Here is a 22,144-nt window from a genome sequence, read left to right on the forward strand (position 1 = left end):
AGCTGCCAAGGCAAGAAAACATTGCTATTGTTTCTTTGCATAACTTCCACAATCAAACTTATCAATTGACACTCTGCCGTATTCATGGCTACTTAAGCCAGATCCAGGCGTTCACAGCGCGTTCAGAAGAACTGCTGAAGTGGGGTTGTGAAGATGATCCACCACACTGTTGCCATTTCATTTTCTGAAACACTTGAGCACATTGGGTCTCCCTGTGCTTATATCAACAGATATATAACTATATCGGTACTTGGATATGACTTCATTATTCGATTTAGTTATGCAAACATGTATTCAGTTGAATGCAACAGTTCCCTCTTCAAACTCCAGCCTTTCTTATTTCAAAATCAATATGTGCATTTCTCTTTTCACCCTGGTGACCATCATAAAGTCTCTCCTTTGTTTGTCTGTACTTTTCTGTGTTTGTTTCCTTCCAGTAGACTGTATGGTATGAAAAATATACAACATATATTTTAACTGAATGCAGTATTTAAGTTTCCTTCCATAGTTACCATGTCAAAGAGTAAACCAGTGTTTTATTTACTTTATATGTATACTGACACATAAATTACTCGTCTCAGACCATTAAACACCATTTACAGTCAATATTATAACATTTGTTCCTATATATTTAAAAAATAATCTCATCCTATTATTACATACAGCTGCCCCAAATCATATTGTCAAAGCATTATTGTACATAAGCCTAAATGGAGATAATGACTCTAAAATTGCCCATGCACTTTGCAGCACCTCTGTCAGATAAAGACTATTTAAAAATGGAAAACACTGAACCCACACAGAGATTTATATTTACATAATTTAGTATGCTTAGGTAAATATTTATATTTATTGCAACAATATCTAAATGTACATTCACTGCCACAATATTAAAGACATACAAAATACTGTATTCTATTCTTTATGGTTCTTTTTAGCCATATACTTGCATGCCATGGAATGCTGTCCATATGTGATTCGCATAATGAGTTTCTCTGGAAGTTGTCGCTTTTCTGGCTTGCCATCTTTTCACATGACATCCCGTGACTTCATATTTCGTGGTTGTAAATGGATTACTCTGTCAGGGACATTTCAGTGGAAAACACGGTTGCAGACATGCTCCACTCTTGGAAATTCATTTCCTCTATAGCAGCAGAACCAATAGCATCATCCAGCAGATAGCTCCTGTAGGTTTTGGTACACTTCTGAGGCTGAGTTACTCTGGCATCTGCACGTTACATGAACATATGGAAACTTTCTATCCTAATGGTGTTAGGGATTAAATGGAGCAGGATCTCGATGTAAAAGGTTGTACTTTTAACAGTTGATAGCATGCATGGGTATTTCCGGGCACACAAATGTGCTGTCCTAGATTAAAATGCAAATCAGACTCTGGAAAATAAAAAAGAGTTGGAGAATTTTTTTTGTTTTCCAAAGAGAACATTCTCCTACATTTTTGCCACTCTGGCAGTAAATAGAGTTAGCAATTTCTCCAAACAAACATGGAATCCAAAAATGTAAAATATTGAAGTCAAACATTAAATAATCTCAACTTTAAATCTCAAACCAGCCCCTTCTTATATTTGCTTTTTAAACCAGCATGTCCTCTTAGAGATGGTAGTTGGATCCTGCAGAATACAGAGGTCCCGTGTGCCACAGAAATGTGTTTACATTCTAATCTGTGTGATGGACCTCCCTGATAAGGAAGGCAGTTCTGCAGCATCAGGGGGAAAAGGCGGTAGATCGGGGCTCAGTGCCAGCAGCAGAAGTGCTAGGCACCTTTTAGCAGCAGAGGACACACACATTAATGGATCCTGTGTCTCCCTCCAGTGATGCTGCCACAGCATGTTTTCTCCTCTCTGAGCTTTGGGAGATGTCAAAGCAGAGTCAGCCTCCTACGAAAACAGAAAACTTGTTTCTGTGATACCAAGCCTCTTACTGGGTTTGTCATCTCTGGCTTTGTGCCTGGAGTTATCTGGGTGGGATGGCGTCCGTGCACCTGTTCATAACCTCCGCCAACATCAGTGTGCTTGCTTTCGGCTCACATTCGCCTGCGGAAGGAGGTTAAACACAAAACTCTTTGAGAAGAAAACACCTGAACCCCATCAGATTCCAACCAAAGGAACACGTCAGCAGAATATACTGAGAGGTCAAGGAAACATAATCTGGAACAAAGAAGTAATTACGTTTCTCAACCGGAGACTGGGATTGTGGTTGTGTAGTATAACCAATGAATAAATATTTTCTCCCATGTAGGCAGGTAAAGCAGAAAATCCAAAATTATTGTTTTGGTCTTACATTGTATTTAAGCATATATACAGTGTGTAAGCTATGGATAGCAGAGTGATTATAAATCCATCAATTAAACTTGCATTTATGTTTTGCCTGATTATACTGATTTTAGACATCAATCAGGCATTATGACACTGTTTATGACTTCACCTTGACATCTGTTAGTGAAGCAAACGCTGGCCTGTGTGGTCAAGACGAGCTGCCGTAACTCAAACTGCCAAAAAGGTTCATGCTGGTTCTGATAGAAAAGTGTCAGAATACACAGCGCATCACACTTTGTTGCACCAACAATGAGTAGGCGAGCATCAGAACTGAACCACAGAGCAATGGAAGGAGGTGGCCTGGTCAAATGAATCATGTTTTCTTTTATTTCACGTTGATGGCCGTAGGGCTGGGCCATGTCATACCGTTCACGGTAATACCGGTATAATGTTGGGCAACGATAAGAAAATGAAATATCATGATAGAATATGGGTGAAACGTGCATGTGCAGTGCCTTTTTTTTCATACGCACATGGCGGAAAAAGCATGACGGAGAATGAGAAGGGCGAAAGGAGATCATTGAATGAAATGGATGAATCAGAATTGGTTTGTAAAAATGCTGCAACTTCAGTGGTGTGGAACTGGTTTGGCTTTCGTCCGTCAGATACACAACAAAGCACTATTTTTGGTAGAGCATGCTAGTGGATCGTCGTTATTACCAAGTTTTTTGGAAAATACAGCACACTTAAAATCAATCCTTTGATTTTTCTGAAAATCGACAGTGCCCCTTATAATCCCGTGTGCCTTATGTATGAATTCTGGTTGTGTTTACTGACCTCGAAATGATTTTATGTCGTACACGGCGCTCGAAAGTCTGTCAAATGTTTTAGTACGACTTTGCTAAGCTACGAACCCGAACGAACCGCTTGATGGATTGTCGGAGCATTACGGCTACCATAGTCAGGAACCTCACGGAGTGATACGTACTGTGCTTCAACATAATATTACCGTATTGTGTGTGTATAACCTCTTTTTAAGTTTTGTAGATATTATACATGGTTATGCTGAGGATATGTCGGCCAGTTTCCACTGGAAATGCCTTTTGGTTAAACTGTCAGCAAGGAATTTGCATTTGCACTGTTACATTTTTAACTTTAATGCACATAAAAAAGCTGCTTGTTTAAGTGAAAATACATTGATTTTTTTTTGCACTAATAACGTTGTGGAGTTGTAAAGTATTTTGTCTAGTGTCAATTATATCGTCAGTTATATCGTTATCGCAAATTTTCAAATGTATATTGTGATAACTATTTTTGGTCATATCGCCCTGCTCTAGATGGCCGGGTGTGTGTGCATTGCTTACCAAGGGAAGACCGTACCATAATGAACTATAGGAAGAAGGCAAACCAGCTGAGGCAGTTTTGATGCTTGCAATGTTCTGCTGGGAAACCTTAGGTTCTACCATCCATGTGGATGATACTTTAACACGGACCTACCTCAGCATTGTTGCGGACCATGTACACCCTTTCATGGGACCAGTATTCCTTGAAGGCTGTGGCCTCTTGTTTCAGGAATGGTTTGACAAGTTTGAGGTGTAGACTTGTTCCCCAGTTTCCCCAGATCTCAGTCCAATTGAGCATCTGTGGGATGCGCTGGACGAAAAAGTCTGATCCATGGGAACTTAAGGAAGCTGTGTCTGAAATCTTGGTGCCAGATACTACAGCACGCCTTCAGCGGTCTAGTGGAGTCCATGCCTCAATGGGTCTGGACTGTTTTGGCAGCAAAAGGGAGACCAACACAATATCAGGCCGTAAAGTTATGCCCGATCAGTTATGATGTGTTTTTCTTCTTGTTTTAAGAAAACATGACATTCTTAATGAATATCTGTAAATGTGACAATTGTTTGTCTACAACAAGCCAAGGATGAATGAATCCATGTTTCAGCGTTTTCGCCAAGCTTCTTTTTTTTTTATCTCTAATTTCCTGTAATATGGTTTCAGGTGAATAGATTCAGTCCTTGCTGTCAGTCTTCTACCCATAAAAGATAATTTATGCATGGTTTTCTAATTACTTGGCATAATGCTGTAAAGGACAGTGCCTAACTAATGGCTGAAATGTTGGGTTAGTAATGATAGAGGAGAGTTGAGTTAATGTGTACCTGTCAAACAGCTCTGCTTGCTAGTGGATCATTTGGGCTGAGCTAGGTGGTAGTTGCAGGCAGTTTCTGTCATACTTGTGATTGCTCCAGCTGGTTTCACTTTATAAGTAAAGTGACTGAGGGATAGAACATCTAGTTGGGATGCATGAGGGGGGAAAAAGTGGAGAAGAAAAAAAATCTCTGTAGATGGGTCCTTCTCAGAGTGAGCTTTGTGTGAATTACATGGTTTGTGATTGGTTTTCTTTTGTAAGTTAGGGCTTGAATAAGACCTTTGAGGCTTCTGTGTCACAATTGCTATATTTTATTTGACCAAGCTTTATTCGGGCACAGTGGTTGTATTCACTACCCTTTATGTTATTATTCCTTAGCTAGCAACCCTGGCATCATGTCGTGATGTACTTGTGAAACTATTCATTCAAGCAGAGGGCCCGACCTCAACCCCCCTGTTTGATAAATAAGCCTCTGTATTCAATATAAGATGGTTGTTACAGAGCAGAGGTAGAGCTTTAAATCAGAATCTGAAACCTTTTGTTGTCATTAAACATCAGATGTTTGATTAAATTAGAATGTATGTATTAATAAATGTATATGTAGAAGAAAGGTCAAATGAAAAATACACTGTTTATTCTATTCTACAGGGTTACATATAAGGATATAATAAAAAATGCCTTAAAATGTGGTAAATACACCCCGAGACGCATTGTGATTATTTATAAAACACAAACCAAAGCAAAAAAAGCAGAAGCAGTGTGTAAAAAATTAAGTACATCCCTTGATTTAGTGGCTTGTAGAACCATCTTTAGCAGCAATAACTTGAAGTAATGGTTTTTAGACTTTATCAGACTCACAGAGTGTGAGAGTCTAAAAGTGTTGCTTCAGCACATTGAGATTTGTGGGCATTTGTTTATGTGCAGCTCTCTTAAGGTCCCACCACAACATTTCAGTCAGATTGGGGTCTAAACTTTGACTTTTGACATTGATTGTTTTCTTTTTCAGCCATTTGCCGCTGTGAGTGGGATTATTGATGCATTTCAGGACTGCCAGTCCTCACATTTGACTCTAGAATACTTTGGTATACATAGAGGAGTTCAATAAACTCCTTGACTCGACATGTTATGGGTGTTTAGTTTATAGTTTGGCCACCACTCTGCAGCATCCCTGCTGGAAACACATGTTTGGAAAGTAACAACCAGTGCAAGCAGAGTCAGGCATACTGTAAACAAGCATTTAACTACATATAGCATGTTTTGTGTGTCTGCAAAAGAAATTGTCCAATATATTGAAATATTGTTGTTGTTGTTGTTTTTGTAACCAAACCTTTGGCGTGCCATGGTCATGGTAAAAGTCTTTCTGTGTCTGTGCTAAACGCCACCTTGCACGTCCCTCACAGGCTCAGAGAGGTAGCGAGAGAGGCATCATAGGTTAATGCCTTAATCTTATCGCAAATTAGAAACGGAGTCGATAAGATAAAATGCCAATGTGTTCAGGTTATTGCTGTTAAGAGGATTCTCTAGTGAGCTGAGCACCTCTCAAACATGCACAAGAGGCATGCGCAGTCGTAAACTGGTGAGAGCCTGAGAGTTAACGTGACTGTATGCAGTCACACTCGTATCATGTTGAAACCAGTACTCTGTCTGACCTGGTGAGATTTCCATCGAGACTTTTGTGGGAAAGTGAAGTGCTAAGTGAAGTGCGTCTTCAGACTTGAAGCACACGGGCTGTCGGATTAATGGAAAGGTCTGTCAAAATGGGCCAAGCTTGTCTTATCAGCTTTATCAGTAAAGATAAGCTGGTGATGTTTTAAAGCTCCCGTGTCCTGCGTCTTTCACATCAAACATTACACACAGCTAATCTGCACTGCATTTTTGCATCCCTGGCATACCTAGTGACGCCCCAGACATCCATTCCTGCACGGTCAAATCTTATCATGCTTTGGATGTTAATTTAAAATTAAAATCTAGTTCTGTTCACAGCCTTCAGAAACCTTCTATTTTAAGGCCTTTTTGGAGTTGAGCTGTGCATATATAGAAATATCTGTAGCTGTGTAAATTACCCATCCAAACGAAGAGCAGTCTTCTCAGTATCCTGCCGATGTTTCTCTGTATTCACTAAATGTATTGTGCTCTTCCTATAACTGTGATCAGCTCAGTAACAGCCAGTGCGAGAGGCTGAATGGCTCCTTTGTGAAATTTCCCATTTGTGGCAGAATGAATTTTTTCTCCTCTCCTGTTATTGTATATGAAGCAACGTGAGCTAGATATGAGTATAGGAGTATTTTGATTTTGCTATACCAGTCGTCTGATTATGAGGGTGTGACTCAGGGGTAAATGAAACACTCATCACTCTAGATTTATGGACCAGAGATGGTGTCCTTACAGCATGTCAACGGCTCACTGCCGACGTGACGTGCTGGAAAAGGGAAGATGCAGGAGGCTGCAGTGCGCTTTGAGTTAATGAGGTACATACTGCTCGCACAGCAGCAGAAAACTCTGCCACCAACGAGGGGACATTTGAATTTGGCTGGAAGGTCCGCTTTTTATGATGTTGAAAGATTGTCCGCGGTCCCTGTTGGCCAGAAACATGCTGATGAGAGAGTGGAGGCCTTTTCATCTGTGTGCTATAACCATTACCTGAAATAGCTGGCTGTAAATCATAATTTGAGCAGTTGCGGGAAAAGCCAGTTTGTGCCCTGACAGCAGAAAGAAAGACGACATTACAATAATGAAAAATGTGCTTTATTCGAAAGTCTTGTGTTTATTGTAAACGGCTAATGTTGACTCAGATCAACTAAGCTATAAAGAAGGCTTTTGTAATCCTCACAAAATGTAATTCATGTTTGATAGCTGTCGTCTCCGGGAGTGTAAAAACAAAAAAATCCCTTAATTGTTTTTTGGGGGGTTTTGGATGAATTTGCTGTTAAAGTTTTTCCCACTTTATGCTCAAATGAAATGAGTGTTTTTGTTTTTGTTTTTTTGCAGGGAAAATGTCAAATATCCGTGCAGTCAGGAAGATGCAACAGCTGAATAACTTGGTTGCCATGGTTACAGAGCTCGCCAGGCCAGGATACACCATCGTGGATTTCTGCAGCGGAACGGTACAAGTATTCATCCATCAGTCCGGCTCAGCATGCATATTTATCACTATACCTGACCATGGCTGCATTCGATAGATGCTCCATTAGGGACCAGCTGAAAGGAACCAGCCCTCACTCCCTCACGTTTTTCTTCCCTTTTTAAACGCCTTTTGTTGCTGGCCGGTGCGCACAAGCAGACTGGTAATTGTGCTAATGAAAATGCAGGCTCGGAGCAGTCGCGCAGCATGGGTCAGGGCTGGAAAGGGAGACACTAATCATAACTCTGTCGATGCCCTCTTTGATGTGTGCTGTTTTCTTTTCATGCGTTTTCATATTTTTATTCTTTGTGCTCTTTCTCAGGGCCACGTAGGGATTGTTCTTGCTCACACACTTCCAGACTGCCAGGTAACATGTATGGAGATGTTGTGTGTGCGTGTGTGTGTCTCTGTTTGTTAGCTGCGTGTTAAGTAGAGTTCGTGCGTGGAATGTGGTGACTTTTGGCAGGCATTTTTAAAAATGTTAGGGATGGGAATTGATTCCAATTCCATTATAAATATCACTTATCAATTTGACTCCTTATCGATTCTCTGTTATCGATTCTCATTAGGATCTCGTTAGGATTATAATTACAACAACAACAACGTGCAGTTTTGATTGTGCTAATTTTATCACATGCAGCAAATGATCCTATCGAAATACAGGACACACTCGAGTCGCTGCTTGATGACATTCATTTAATTTCGCCTCAGTCATTTTACTCTCCTGTTAATATTAATTTCAATTTTAGTTAAATTTTAATGATATAGTGCAAAATATAACAACAGTTGCCTCAAGGCACTTTATATTGTAAGGTAAAGATCCTACAGTAGTAGAGAAAACCCGAACAATCAGACAACGCCTTATGAGCAAGCACTTTATGACAGTGTGAAGAAAAAACTCCAGCAGGACCAGGCTCAGGGAGGAGCAGCCATCCACCGTGACCGATTGGGGGGGGAGGGGAGGAAGACACGTCAAAAGACACAAGATCAACCAGCTAACCCCTCAGGCAGCTGCCCAGCTGGGAAACCGCTGGGCTGGCCATGTGCACTGGGGGCTACTGAGCCTTTGGAGCCCATATGGGCCTGACAAGTGCAAAGCTTTCCAGAAGCTCCAGAAGAAGTCGACCAGCACATGCAGCAGGGAAAGACCCGGTCCTGAGTGGACCACTTCCCTGCCTTAATGAAAAGGCTAGCTAAACATCTGCGAGACTCTGATCCAGCCTCTGAGACAAGCAGAATAGCAATTCTGAGGAATTGAACTACTGAAAGAAGCAGAAGCGGGTACTTTACAAGAACCCCCTCCCGCTTCTCGATTCCCATCCCTCTCTGTTATAGACAATCAGTAATGATGAAGTGTTATTATTCCTAATAATTAAATGCATCTCCATGAAATGCTTTAGTTTTTCACAGAGCATATGGTTTGTTTAAGAATTTTTAATATTTGTGATGTGTTTTAATATTGTTAAGGATATGTAGACGGATAAGTTTAAATGCATTTGTGCTTGTTTCAGGTTTTTTAAAAAAGAAGCAGCTACTTACAGTGGGGATTTTTCTGTCATTGTTTAAGGTCATCCTCATAGAGAACAAAGAAGAGTCCTTGGTCAGGGCTCAGAGTCGCAGTGCTGAGCTCGGTCTGAAAAATATCGGCTTCATTCAGGCCAATCTGGATTACTTCACTGGACCTTTTCACATCGGGGTGAGCATAGCAAGTTACAAAAATAGTTTTTGCACAATTTGTTTCATTTATTTGCATGATGATCCAAAGAGTACAGTACTGTAGACCAGGGGTCCCCAACCTTTTTTGCGCCACGGACCGATTTATGCCCGACATTATTTTCACGGACCGGCCTTTAAGGTGTCGCGGATAAATACAACAAAATAAAACTAGTACCGGTACTGAAAAAAAGAAGATTTATTCATAACACACGTGAAAAGACCCAGGAAAACAGAGTTAACGATAAAAACGATAACAAAATAACGCTGAAAACCGATAAAAACCCTGAAAACCATACATTTCACACCTGAGCCTCAACTCTCGCGGCCCGGTACCAAACGACTCACGGACCGGTACCGGTCCGAGGCCCGGGGGTTGGGGACCGCTGCTGTAGACAGTGTGGTTAACACTTCAGATTCCCAGTGTGTGAAAAACAGAAACCAAAAATGCAGCAAGCGCATGTGATGTCAAATCTATTTGTCATGGTAAAAGTCAGTAAATTACACCAGAGCCATGAAATTAAACCCATTAAGAGCAATTATTATATTATCTGTTCTGCAATTTTATGGTATTGTAAATTGTAATTACTGTAATATTGCAATCACAGTATCATGAATCATAATGGGGTTTTTCAAAATACCTCTTAAAGCTAATTGTTTTTCTCACAGCTTAGCTTTCTAAGAAAATCTTAAAAATGGGGAAAATTTAATCAATAATAACATTTGGGATAGAAACTCTTCTCTTATAGAAATATAAATAATCATTGCACAGATAATTGTCCCACTGCTTCTCTTGTTGCACTATCCTGCAAAGGAAATGTGATATTCTGTCTTTGACTCAATTAAAAATTCAAACATTTTAATTATGCAATAACTGACAGAGCTGTAGCATCAAAACAATTGTTGTTATCTGGCTTTTTGACGAAATGTGCATACGTATAGTGCTGTGCAAAAGTCTTGAGCCGGTCCTCACGTTAATATGTTTTCCTTCCACTGAGCCTGACGTTTTTGTAATTTTTTTAAAGTGGTCTTGAGCAATAACTCCCCAGGATTTTTGAAGGTCTTTCAAACTTTTTTTGGTGTCACTGGCTGCTGTTCACTCATTTTTAGTCCACTCTTTGTATCTGATCATTTTCAGCGAAATGTATTTTTTCTGGAAGGCCAAAAAAACAACTCTCTGCAGCAGATGAACAGTATTTAAAAGTGATGTCCTTAAAAAATGAGGTGAAAAAAATGCAGCATTGACCTGATACAAGACCTTAAAGATGCATCTGGCTTGTAGGTTCATCCATTTACTATTGACTAAAGGCTCATCAGAAATGGTCTCAGTGGAAAGGTGGAGGTCAAGGAAGGGAAACAGGAAGGAAAGGCTGAGGTATGGAACAAAAGGGAGCCAGCATCCATAGAAGAGCTTTGAATGTCCTTCAGCCTGGAGAACTATTCCCGATTAGAGATTATTTAAAGAAATTAGAAGAAACCTGCCTACTAAGACAGTTCAGACTGTGTTGAAGAATTAAAATGGTAATACCAAATACTGACGTTCTTTTTATGAAGTGTGCACGCTCTTTTTTGTCTTATTTTACTGTATTTCCATGTATGTTTACATGTGCTGCACTCACTCCCCTTTTTCCTATCTAAATATAGAGAAATGAGGGGTAGCTCAAGACTTTTGCACAGTACTGTACATTGACAGGGGTAGGACCTGACCTTTTCTGTGGAAGAGAGTGTATTAGTTCTCTACTGATGGACTGAAATTGAAACATAAGAAGGATTAACGCTGCATAAACAAAGTGCGATTTTCCACTTTGCCACAATCACATCTTCGCTTTAAGGTGTCTGATCGCTGTATTTTTATCGCATCACATTGAGAAATGTGTCATTCATCTCTTCACTGAGCTTGAAAATGTCAACTTGAAGTTATTTTTGTTAGAGCAACCAAAATAACTGTTCATTTCCTGAAGTGGAGCTTTTAATCAGAACAGGGTACGTCGGTGCTCCCTGTCTGATTATCAGGAAGCCAAAAGGTAGTTTCATCTAGGAAATTTAGGACTTTGAGTTTAGAGATCTCTTCAGTGAGGACTGGTAATTTCTTGCTTTTCTTTCTTTGTTCTCATTTTCTGTATCCAACAATGCTTTTCATTTGCTTTATACTCTGAGTTTCACAGAAGGAATCATATTTGGAAGGGAAAGTATAATCATTGGAAAGTGTTTTCTGCCAATTCAATTTAATTTATGTTTCTTGTACAAGAATCTTGACTGGCAATATCTCCTTTTGAATTCCTAATGGACACTGCATTTCTCCAACTTGTGTTTAAGCCTAAAGATTAAACAAAGTAAATGTTTTAAGTAAAACTAAATATTTAACTGGCTGTCAAACTTTATGCTAAATGGGGTTAAAACAAACACAAAAAAAATCATTACTGAGGACTCTCCACCAAAACCCTTGTCAGTCCTGTTTAACACCCACCTCCATCTGCAGAGCTCTTGACTTCTCGATGCAATAATTATCAATTTAGCGCAAATAGGTACTTAGCTGTGGACGTGCACTGGATGTTTGAATTTTTCAAACAAGCAAAACAAAAGCACACAAGTTAAAACTTTTCTTCTTCTTGCCTTATTTAGGCTCTCTGAGCAGTCTGAGCTAGATCAGTGATCTGTCTTACTCTTCTGTGTTAAAGCTCTGTGGTCACAGCTGTCAGAAAAACCAGCTGTTCTTGTAGCCTCACGTTAACTTCCACTGAGACAAATAGAAAAATATACATACCTCCTGTAATTAGAAGTAGCTTTTGTTCCAGCATCCTCACTCCACTGAGACTCGTTCCACTTGGCAAGAAACAAACAGCACAGATTATTCATCTGCTTGATATCTGAGTGTCTTTTGCAGGGTAGCCTGAATCTTTCCACACACACACACACACACACACACACACACACACACACACACACACACACACACACACACACACACACACACACACACACACACACACACACAGATTCATTTCACCTGATGCATTAATTTACAATATATTTATGTATAGAACAATTTTTATGCTTGTAATTTTCTGCCCCGCTTGAGTTTCTTACTGTGGCTAAGCTTCTTCCTGTATGACAAAGCAATTACTACCTGTTGGAGCCACATATCACATCAGTTTTAATCCTGCTATGTATAATACATGGTCCCATTTTTAGGCACACTCACTTAATCAGGCTAATTAAGTTGAGGTGCCCCTGATGTTAGTCGGTGTCTGCTCATTTTATGGCCTCGGTGTTGAACTTAAACCAACCTCTGTATGACGTGTCTTATCAGACGTTCTTCAGTCTACAGAGGCATGAAAAGTTGTGGAGCTTGAAGCAGGTTTTAATTTTATTGGATGCAAGTCCGTTATTGGTTCTGCTAAAGAGTCTGATTGTTTGCAGGTGATTCTTTCATTTGCCTCTATGTTTGCATGTAGAAAAATGCACTAGCTGGTCTTACTTTGAGCTTCATGTAAAAAATTAATATTGATTAAGTGCCAAGTGTCTTTATCTGGTGCAGCTCTAATACTAATGGTGCTTTAGGACTATTTTCTACTCTCCTTATAATCTTGGTTGTTTTCAAAAGAGTGAGTTAAGATTGAGTTTGATCACCTCAGGTAAAAGACATCATTACATCCACCTTTGAGAGGAAAACAACTCTTTGGTTCGGTGTAATCATACTTAATATAGGTTGGTCGACACATCTAAGCATTCATTTGTCCACATGTAATAAAATTAGTGAAACAGACAAACCTGAACATTTAAAACTGCACCGTATTGAGAAAAAGTTCCCAAAACTATTGCACAGTCTTGCAGCACAATTTTGCAAATGCGTATGATGTTGATTAAGTATTAATTAGCTGTATTGCAGGAACTTGTTCTGTCTCAGGCCCAGATAGACCTGGAGAGGGATACAATTACTGGAATAAGAGTGAATAATGAAACCTCGTTATTTCTGTGATGCGATTGTTGAGAGAATAATGCAGCCAGAAACAGCTTTCTCTCTCCAGAAATGATAGCTCAGTATGAACATAGTTTTACTTGTGCGCATTAATTTAGGGTTTCTTCTTCCAGATTGTGTCTTGAGGCAAAGCTCAGCAGGATATGCATGTAATTCGGTAGGACTGTGAGATTTAAATTGGCCTCGTGTTCATTTTCACCTTTCATTATGCATTTCTAATCAGCTGCACTCTGAATGTGAACATGTTAAGTTGGGTCCGTGCTTTGTCAATACCACAGTTATAAAGCAGAGATGACTGTGTCATCAGAACTTGTAAATACAGCATTAGCTACAAAGACATATCACAATGTGTTTCATTTCAGTTGTGTGTTTTTTATTTAATTGATTGGCTTTGTGTTTGCGGTAAATGGAGGCTAAAGGTTATAAAATGTAATTAGGATTTACTACAGCGTGACTAATGTACAGCATTAAGAAGCTAGGAATGAGTGATAGTGTTATTTTGGTAATTATTTTTGCCTTAGATGTGAGGAGGTGTAACATCGTGTAATTTCTGATAGCAACCCTTCTTCCTAATCATCAGTCTAAAACATGCTGTTTAGAATAGCATAAAGCTTTTTCCCTGACGGCATGAATAAAATGGAAGATTAGCTGTCAAATGGATACAAGGTAATGGACGTAATTGAAGTTATTCTTTTAAATCGCAGTCTCATTTAATGGGTTCACGCTTAAATCGATACAGATCTTTATGGGCGTGAATCTTTTTTTTAATCAAACACACAAAAGTTCAGTTTCTAGAAAAACGTAAAGCCGCTGTAAGAAATATACCCCTCTGTTCAAAACCTTCACTGACCTTATGGGTGGGTGGAGGTTTGGCTCAGAGTCTCTGTATGTTCTGCTCTTTGTGTGTGGTGGTGCCAACAGTTCTGGCTCAATTCTGTCCTGATCAGCTCTGACCTTCTGCTTTGTGGCACTGCTGTCAAGGCAACATGCAGTTAATTCAGACTCACAGACGCCAAGTGACAACTTCTTGGAAAACACAAATAGACTTTGGAGCTCGCTGCTTGAGTCGAATGGGGTTCATTCCAGAGAGTTCAGGAGCTATTGGGACATCAGGCTGTTTAAAATGCATTTTATTTGGGCCATTAACATGGCATGTGGTTTGTCACTGTACATATGAGAGGAAGTTATGTCACATCTGGATATTAAACTCGTTGTCCTTGAGAAATCATAATGTATTTTTGCAGATGGACAGGGCCAGGAATGATGGATACTGGGTCTCTTAGTACCATTCTGCAATCCAATATATAACCACACCATTACTAATGCATAGCTAGGTGTTCATCACCACGCACAGTTTACCCTGTCAATAGGAATCCTGATGCATCCGTGCCTGCACTCTAAAAGCACTGATATATTTTGTTTGCTGCTACTCCCGGCGTCTGCACCTTTGAGAGCATAGATTTATTTAATAGCAGTGGCCATTATGAAGTAATCAATGGAATTGAGTGCATGCTCTCAGTTTTGGTTTTTGCTTGTGGAAATCTGAGGGTTTCAAGATCATTTTGTTGGTGAAAGTAACACTTTTTTGTGTTTTCTTTCTTTTTCTGTTTTAATGCAGGTCGCCCTTCATGCATGTGGCGTTGCAACAGATATGGTAATGGAGCATTGCATCCAGGCTGGAGCCGCCTTTGTTATTAGTCCTTGCTGCTACGGCTTCATCCAGAATGCTGTGAAGTTCAGCTTCCCCAAGAGGTGTGTGATCCAGTGTCACGTCTGTGGGTTACTGCTTTTAAAAATGTCGTTCTAACCATGATGTTTTCTTGTTAGATAAATGCTGCTTCCCTTCGTTCCTGTTCCCTCACCTTTCAGTCTTTATGAGTCACTTTCTCCATTAGTTTCTCATCTCGTCGTCACTCACACACACACAGTCTATATCTCTTAACTGCATTCTGTTTGCCTCCTTTGACTGCTCATAACCATTTGCCAATTCGGGGCAGCAGCATCGCATCACCTTCTCGAGATGGTCCGCCAGTCACATTGTGTTGTTATGTGAACTGAGAATTTGGTTCTTAATTTAGACACTGGAAGGAATGTGCCAGACAGATAGGCTGGCTGGAAAATTTAAGACGAAATGTCAGCGACGACTTTATTATGTGGCGTACGAGGAAATTAACCATTTAATCCAAACGTCTGGTGATCATGCAAGCCGTGACACGGTGCTGTTTAAATACAGATGGAAAACAGGGTGGAGGGAGAAGCTGTTGATTCTGTTGCTATGCTCACTAATGGTACATAAGATGCAGCAGTTTGCTACTAAAACAACTTTTGGTGACTGATTGCTGCAAAACAAGGCTGTTACGCAGAGTTGCTGTTGTAGCAACAAGTCTGGTCACCAGCAAGTGAAGCTGGAGATTATATTTGTTTTGTTGTTAGGCCAAGTCTGTTCAAGTCTTCAGGTTGGCGAAATTATAGTGTAGAGTGTTTACAGATCCTATCATTTGCTCTTTTCCTTTATTCGTTGTCCAGTGTCCATCCGCTTTAAATCTTGTTTAAACGTTGCACGATAAATCATCAGATTTGTTTTCAGCTACTCTAAAATGGCAAGCAAAAAAGAAAAAAGGATGCCGTGTGACCTAGAGTTATAATACAGCTATCAGGATATCAGATTTTCAGGTGTTCAGCTGGAGCTCAGTTACCTCCTGCTCTACATGCAAAGTCTTTCTTGCCCTTAATGCACTCTTCAGTGTTCTATAGTGAGTAAGGCTTCCTTGATACAGCCTCATAACCATGTGTGATATTTCAAGGAAATGTGCAATAATGATATTTCTGATGATATTAATTAAATACTGAACAGTGTTTTATTGGTGATTGTAGCTTGCAGGCAGCATTTATTGACGCAAACAAAATGAAGGGCATTTGCTGTCCTTCTTTTCCAGTGAGCTGCTTTCAGTGATGACACACTGTGTCAGTCGATTGATATAAGGGGCTACAAGACGGAGCATTATAGCATAATAGTAATAGTAATGTGTTTTTGTTGGACGTTTTAAGTTAAAGTGTAAGATAAGTGCATTACTATTGAGCTTTACATTGAAATAATAATATAATGTAATATAACCTTTGAAATCTTCTGAAACCTGCAAAATATTGTTACATAATAAAATTTAAATAGAGACATATTTTATTAAGTTGAGTTTCCTAAACCTGCCTAATCCTGTACGTTCGTGTAACTGCATCAAGGACTTCCATCCACTGTTTGCTCTTCTTGTGTCATTTTTTTAACATCGTCAGCTGCTAGCATCTCTATGGGCTCAAAATGTGGTCATAAATATTTTGTACTTGTAAAAAAGATTTGTATGTGTAAAAAGAATTTGTGTGTGCGTAAAAAAGATTTGTATGTGTAAAAAAGATTTGTGTGTGCGTAAAAAAGATTTGTGTGTGGACTTAGCCCAAAAAAAACCCCTGCAAGTTGCAAGTACGAATTTTGACCCTATTTTTCTTCCTTTCATCTGATTGGTCATTGTCATGTCAATCACAAATGTAACAATCCAATCAGAGAACAGATGGGTTTGGCTGTCGGAGGGGCGCTTTTTTTGAACTGCAAGTCTTTGAAGGGAATAAATGCCCTTTTACATGCCAACCCAGCGTTTTCCTTCATCACCACGAAGGAAAACAGTCTGTGGTCGTCCGAGTTTGGTGATTTTTATGTCACAGGTCTACGTGTTTAATATAGGGACTTCCACAGCCTTTTCAACAGCGCTGCGGACCGCGGGGTGGGGGCGGGCAGTGTTTTGGAAATGACAGTCTTCATTACAAAGCTTTCTTCATTATGAATTAGCATACATGTTTTTATTGAACATTTGAAGAACCAGCAAAAAAAACAGAAACTCTTGTAGAGGACATAAAGTCAGAGACAGAAAAGACAAGGAGCAGGTGCATCTAGTACAGGTAGAGCTGCTGCAAAAACCCACAGAGCCCAGCAGCCAGCGCAACAAATTCTGGATCCTTTGTTTTTAGTTAGCAGTTAGCATTAGCAGCACATCCTGCGTCCGATGTGAAAGGACTTTTATGCTGCGCACTGTGACTCACAGCAATGGTCCCGGGTCAGCCCTGACTTTGTGTTAAACTAATCCTAAAGTAATAATGGTATTTCTAACCACTGATATAGCACAACTTTATCCTTTCAACAGCTGCTGAAAGTTAGGGGACTTAGCTGCTATCGGATATTTATATAGAGATCCTCCAGCTTCAAACTGTATTACCCTTCAAGGACCTGCAGTTCAAAAAAGCGCCCCTCCAACAGCCAAACCCATCTGTTCTCTGATTGGATTGTTACATTTGTGATTGACATGACATTGACCAATCAGATGAAAGGAAGAAAAATAGGGTCAAAATTCGTACTTGTAACTTGCAGGCTTTTTTTTGGGCTAAGTCCACACACAAATCTTTTTTACGCACACACAAATCTTTTTTACACATACAAATCTTTTTTACGCACACACAAATTCTTTTTACACATACAAATCTTTTTTACACATACAAATCTTTTTTACGCACACACAAATCTTTTTTACACATACAAATCTTTTTTACAAGTACAAAATATCTATGACCACATTTTGAGCCCATACATCTCCTCCTTCTGTGTTTTTGTACCCTGCTTGTGCTTGACGTTGTAAATATGACTGAAGTGGTGAAACGAGTTTGTTGTTTCCACTTTTAGCGGGCGCAGCAGTTCTTTATTGGGCGTCTGACAAGCTGCTCTCGCTCTTTTTTTTTAAAAAAATATATCATGTAAAATTGTATTCCAGTGTTATCTTGGATGGTATTGTCTGATGACGGCAACATAGCATTTCGTCCTGTGTGTTGTTGTGTCACTTTATATTTTGAAGAGAATCGTACAAGAATCACAGGCTGCCAACCGAGTGTTGTCTCTGTGTTTACTGTGATTCACACGAAGCTTCTTCAAGTCTCTCAATTCATTATAACACTCTTTCATCATGTGAGAGATGCTGCTATCATGTGAGAGATGAGCAGCATATTCTCATGTAGGTTTTCATTAACATAACCTCTTGTATCCAGGAATGCCAACTGATAATGCCACAGAAGACTGTAAACACGCAGGTTTTCCATTTTGCTTTTATCTCACGCACAAAGATGCACAGACAGGAGTAGGCAGGAGACGCGGCGCACATACTTGTAGATGGTATCACCATTAGTGATATGAAAGGAAATGTAGCAATGGATCATAAGGCAAGGTAGAACAAGTCTGCAAGCTAGAATACAATCAGCGTGGTTTTTAAAATATTTACAAAACATTTTACACTTGATTTATGGGGAAGAAAACTCATTAAATCGTAATAAGCACTCTAAGTGTTTTGATTTTTATCAGATGTAAATATAAGTACTTAGAAAGCACAGTTCCTCCTTTTAAATAATCAGTTGGATATTGCTAATTATTTTGTAAATATTGCTATCATGATTATTTTGCAGTAAACTTTGATTTTAGACCACTCGTTAAAGTTTTTAGGTTGCTCTCTTATGCACTGTTTAACAGCACAATTACATGCTCTTCCCACGCTCTCCTGCCAAGAAAGATGCTTCATTTTGTAAAACTGACTCTACATGTCAGTCTTTAAATTGACTGTTCTTGTTCTCCGCTTCCTCCCCAATGTAAGTTGGGATATGCACATAACAATGTGGAAAGTCCAATATTTTATATGTTTTTAATCGTCACTAACCAAATGAAGATATTTGCACGACGTTGCTGTTGTTGGGGTTTAAGGAATTTGCACTGATGTAGAGCAACGATTAAACGGTTGACTCCTGCTATGTGATTTTCAGTGTACGACATAAATATTTTACATTTTTCACATTTCCCGTGACATTTCAACCCTCCCAAGTCCTCATAAAATATTAAAGAATGACACTAAAAATGACTTTGCAGCTGTGATAGATAACAAGAAGCTTTGTTTCTGCGGGGTATAAATGTGAGGAGGACTAGCCCACCTGACTCTGTCAATCTTCATCTTGCTACTTTTAGAGTTTTGCCCTCAGGTCGTGTTCCAGGTACTCGTGGATATTTTGCAGGTGAAGACATTCCAAGCAGTCTGTGGGTTTATGAGCTGTGAAGCTCTAAACTGCCCGTTTCATTAAGGCCATGAAAGTTTGTGCTAAACTTTTCTCCATGTGACTGCACTGGCCCCTAACCCTTGAACTGTTTCATGTTGATTTTTAATTAGCATGAAGCAAACCAAACCATGTTTAACCATCTCAAACAAACTTTACTCCCATGTCAAAACAAAAGTAATGAAAGTCCTTCTTTCCCTGCTTTGGAGATTATGCACATGGGTTTTGTTTGGTTTAGGACTTTGATTTTGTTGCACATTCATCTTGTTTGTATAGAACTTTTCCATAATTTTTTTTTCTCTCAGCAAACTTATTTGTGTTTTCTTTTTTTTTTCTTCTTTTTTCTTTTTACAGCAAAATGTTCCAGGAGACTCTGACATCTAAGGTATACTTTTAAATATGATTAATTCTCTTTATTGTGTTTAATAAAGATTACAGGTTTACAGCAACGTTTTACAAGGAAAGTGTCACATGCAGGTCAATACATGTGAAAAACAAGGACTCTGTGCACATATTACACTGTGTCCTTATTTATATAAGAAAAAACAAACCCAAAATGAAAGAAGCAGTATGTGAAAAATGAATTAGCTTCTTTAGAGCGTTGCTTTGGTTCATTGGGTTTTGCAGTGCACAGCTCTCTTAAGATCGTTTCATCAACCACAGAGTTTCAATCAAGTTCAAATCTGAACTAAACTTGTGATTCTTTCCTTTTGCAGTCATTCTGTTGCACATTTGCTGCTGTGTTTGGGATCATTGTCCTGTTACTTGACCCATTTTCGGCCAAGCGTTAGCTGTTGGACAGATGGCCTCACGTTTGACTCTGAAATACTTTGGTAAACAGAGGAGTTCGTGTTTGACTCAATGACCACAAGGTGCCAAGGTCCTGTGGCAAAGCTAAGCCATGCTGCCATGTTTTCCTTCAGAGATAAGAGGCTTTCTCCTGACTATAAGACTACAAACAGCCATACTGTTTGTAGTCTTTCTAAATCTGTCATGAGCCTTAACGTAACATGCTAACCAAGATCTGCAGAGTCTGAGATCTAGCTCTTGGCTATCTTTACAAGCTTTGTGGGGGGAAAAAAGAAACATTATACGGTCTAACCTTTAGAGGGAATTTGCAGGGACATCTGCTCCTGGGAAGTGGCATTAATAAAAAATATTTTTAAATAAAATCTATTTGTATATTCATGATTGAGATTACATTTAGGAGCAACTCACTAGCAACTTTCAAATGACTAATTTTAAAGTGTTGCAGTATTAAATATGGGAAAAAGTCTTTGAGGACAAGGCTCAGGAGGTAGAATTTAACAAATAATTTCCTATATTATCTTCAAATGGTTCATACTTTAGGAGCAAGCCAAATTTAGTGTGAGTTGGCTCAGTTTTTCATAGCTCATTTACATATAATGCATTAATGTACACTTACTGTGTGTACAGCTTTAAAAGGTTTGACTTTTATCCACCCAGTCTAAAGGCAACAAAAATCTAACAACTCTTCCAATTCATTCATAAAACTGGATGAAAATCTTTATTTTATCAGAAACTTAGAAGAACTGATGAGATCTCTGCGCTTATCAGTGTCTCGCAAACAAAGATTCCCAAGTCACTTCCCTTATCACTCGGCACAGACACGCCACTGTGCTCCGGGAGGGCCTATCCCGCGATGATATATGGGACCTGTCAGGGCCCCTGGGGAAAATCTGTGGAGGAGAAGCTGCAGGTCCTAACCATAGCAACCTCAAGAGTTGACATGTCACAACATTGGACCACCTTTAACTTCTTTGTGCACTACAAGAATCAGATTTTTTTTTTTACATGGCCCAAGAGGCACAAAACATAGTATTATACTTAGAAGACACTGAGCAATTACAGTGTTACGTGATACTGAGTTCAGATTTTTCCAAAAAGCTGAGTGAGAGGAAAAAAACACACAATAAGGAAGACACTAAGCATGCAGCCACCCAGCAGGAGAAATCTATATTCTGTTTATACCAGCAGGCATATTATCCTCCACTTTAAACCTGAGCTCCAAATCTCCTCGGCCTCCCTCCTTGGTTTTCCTTTCGACAAACATGTTTGGCATTTGTTATTTATTTGGGCTCAAGGTAGGGAACCCCACTGCTTTCTGTTTCTTTGCCCCTCCGCACCAGACATCCCAGGCAATGTCCCAGACAAGAGTCGCAGAAATAAAAGCTGCGTTCGCTCATTTTACAGCAGAACCAGAGTTGTTCTTTCCGAACTACAGTAGTTAAACAGAATGACAGCACAATGACAAATAGTGTATCACTGGAATAAAGGGCTAATGGTGTGAGATATTGGTGCTCACACGAGCTTTAAGCACCTGTTCCATGGCCTTGCATTCAGCGCCGACCCCGCAGAGTGAAGAATAGAACCAATTAAAGTGGAGGCAAGTTTCAGCTGACTTAACGCTCTCATGAATCACTTGTTCCATGAACCATAAGGTAGAAACTAGAATTACTGCCTCACGGCTGCGGTATATGGTTCTGCAAACCAGTCGGAGTGGTTTGCTGCGATTGCAGATTTGACCTTTGAACTTTTACATATAAGATTTCATCAGTTCTGATTGTTATCCTGTGGTACATACATACATAATAATGTATCATTTTCATCATAAATGCCGTGTATGATTGTTTGTTATAGTCAAAGCTTTTTGAGGTCACGGTAACCTTAACCGTTGACTGCCAAAATATTATCAATTCATCTGAACAAATGAACATAAGTGCTCAATTTGAATACATTTTTTTTAATTCATCCAAGGGAAA

At 39.4% G+C, this 22,144-nt stretch overlaps 1 protein-coding gene across 3 annotated transcripts in view; it reads left to right on the top strand.

Moving 5' to 3' along the window:
- The window catches only part of gstcd (glutathione S-transferase, C-terminal domain containing), a 50,463-nt gene that overhangs the window by 22,806 nt on the left and 5,513 nt on the right, over positions 1–22,144 (top strand). For 2 of the 3 annotated variants that reach the window (XR_014800523.1, XM_084931516.1), the window contains exons 6-9: positions 7,411–7,526; positions 7,866–7,910; positions 9,111–9,239; positions 14,854–14,987. Coding sequence is in view for 2 of the 3 variants with exons in the window: in XM_084931516.1 (XP_084787642.1) it covers positions 7,411–7,526; positions 7,866–7,910; positions 9,111–9,239; positions 14,854–14,987 (424 nt within the window). In the remaining variant the exon portion in view is untranslated. Of the gene's footprint in view, positions 1–7,410; positions 7,527–7,865; positions 7,911–9,110; positions 9,240–14,853; positions 14,988–19,715; positions 19,747–22,144 lie in introns of all 3 variants that reach the window. The other variant, XM_084931515.1, reaches the window with a different exon arrangement.

The sequence above is a fragment of the Perissodus microlepis genome, chromosome 6, assembly GCF_051167445.1.
Source record: "Perissodus microlepis isolate ML-2025 ecotype Zambia chromosome 6, ASM5116744v1, whole genome shotgun sequence".
Classification (NCBI taxonomy): domain Eukaryota; kingdom Metazoa; phylum Chordata; class Actinopteri; order Cichliformes; family Cichlidae; genus Perissodus; species Perissodus microlepis.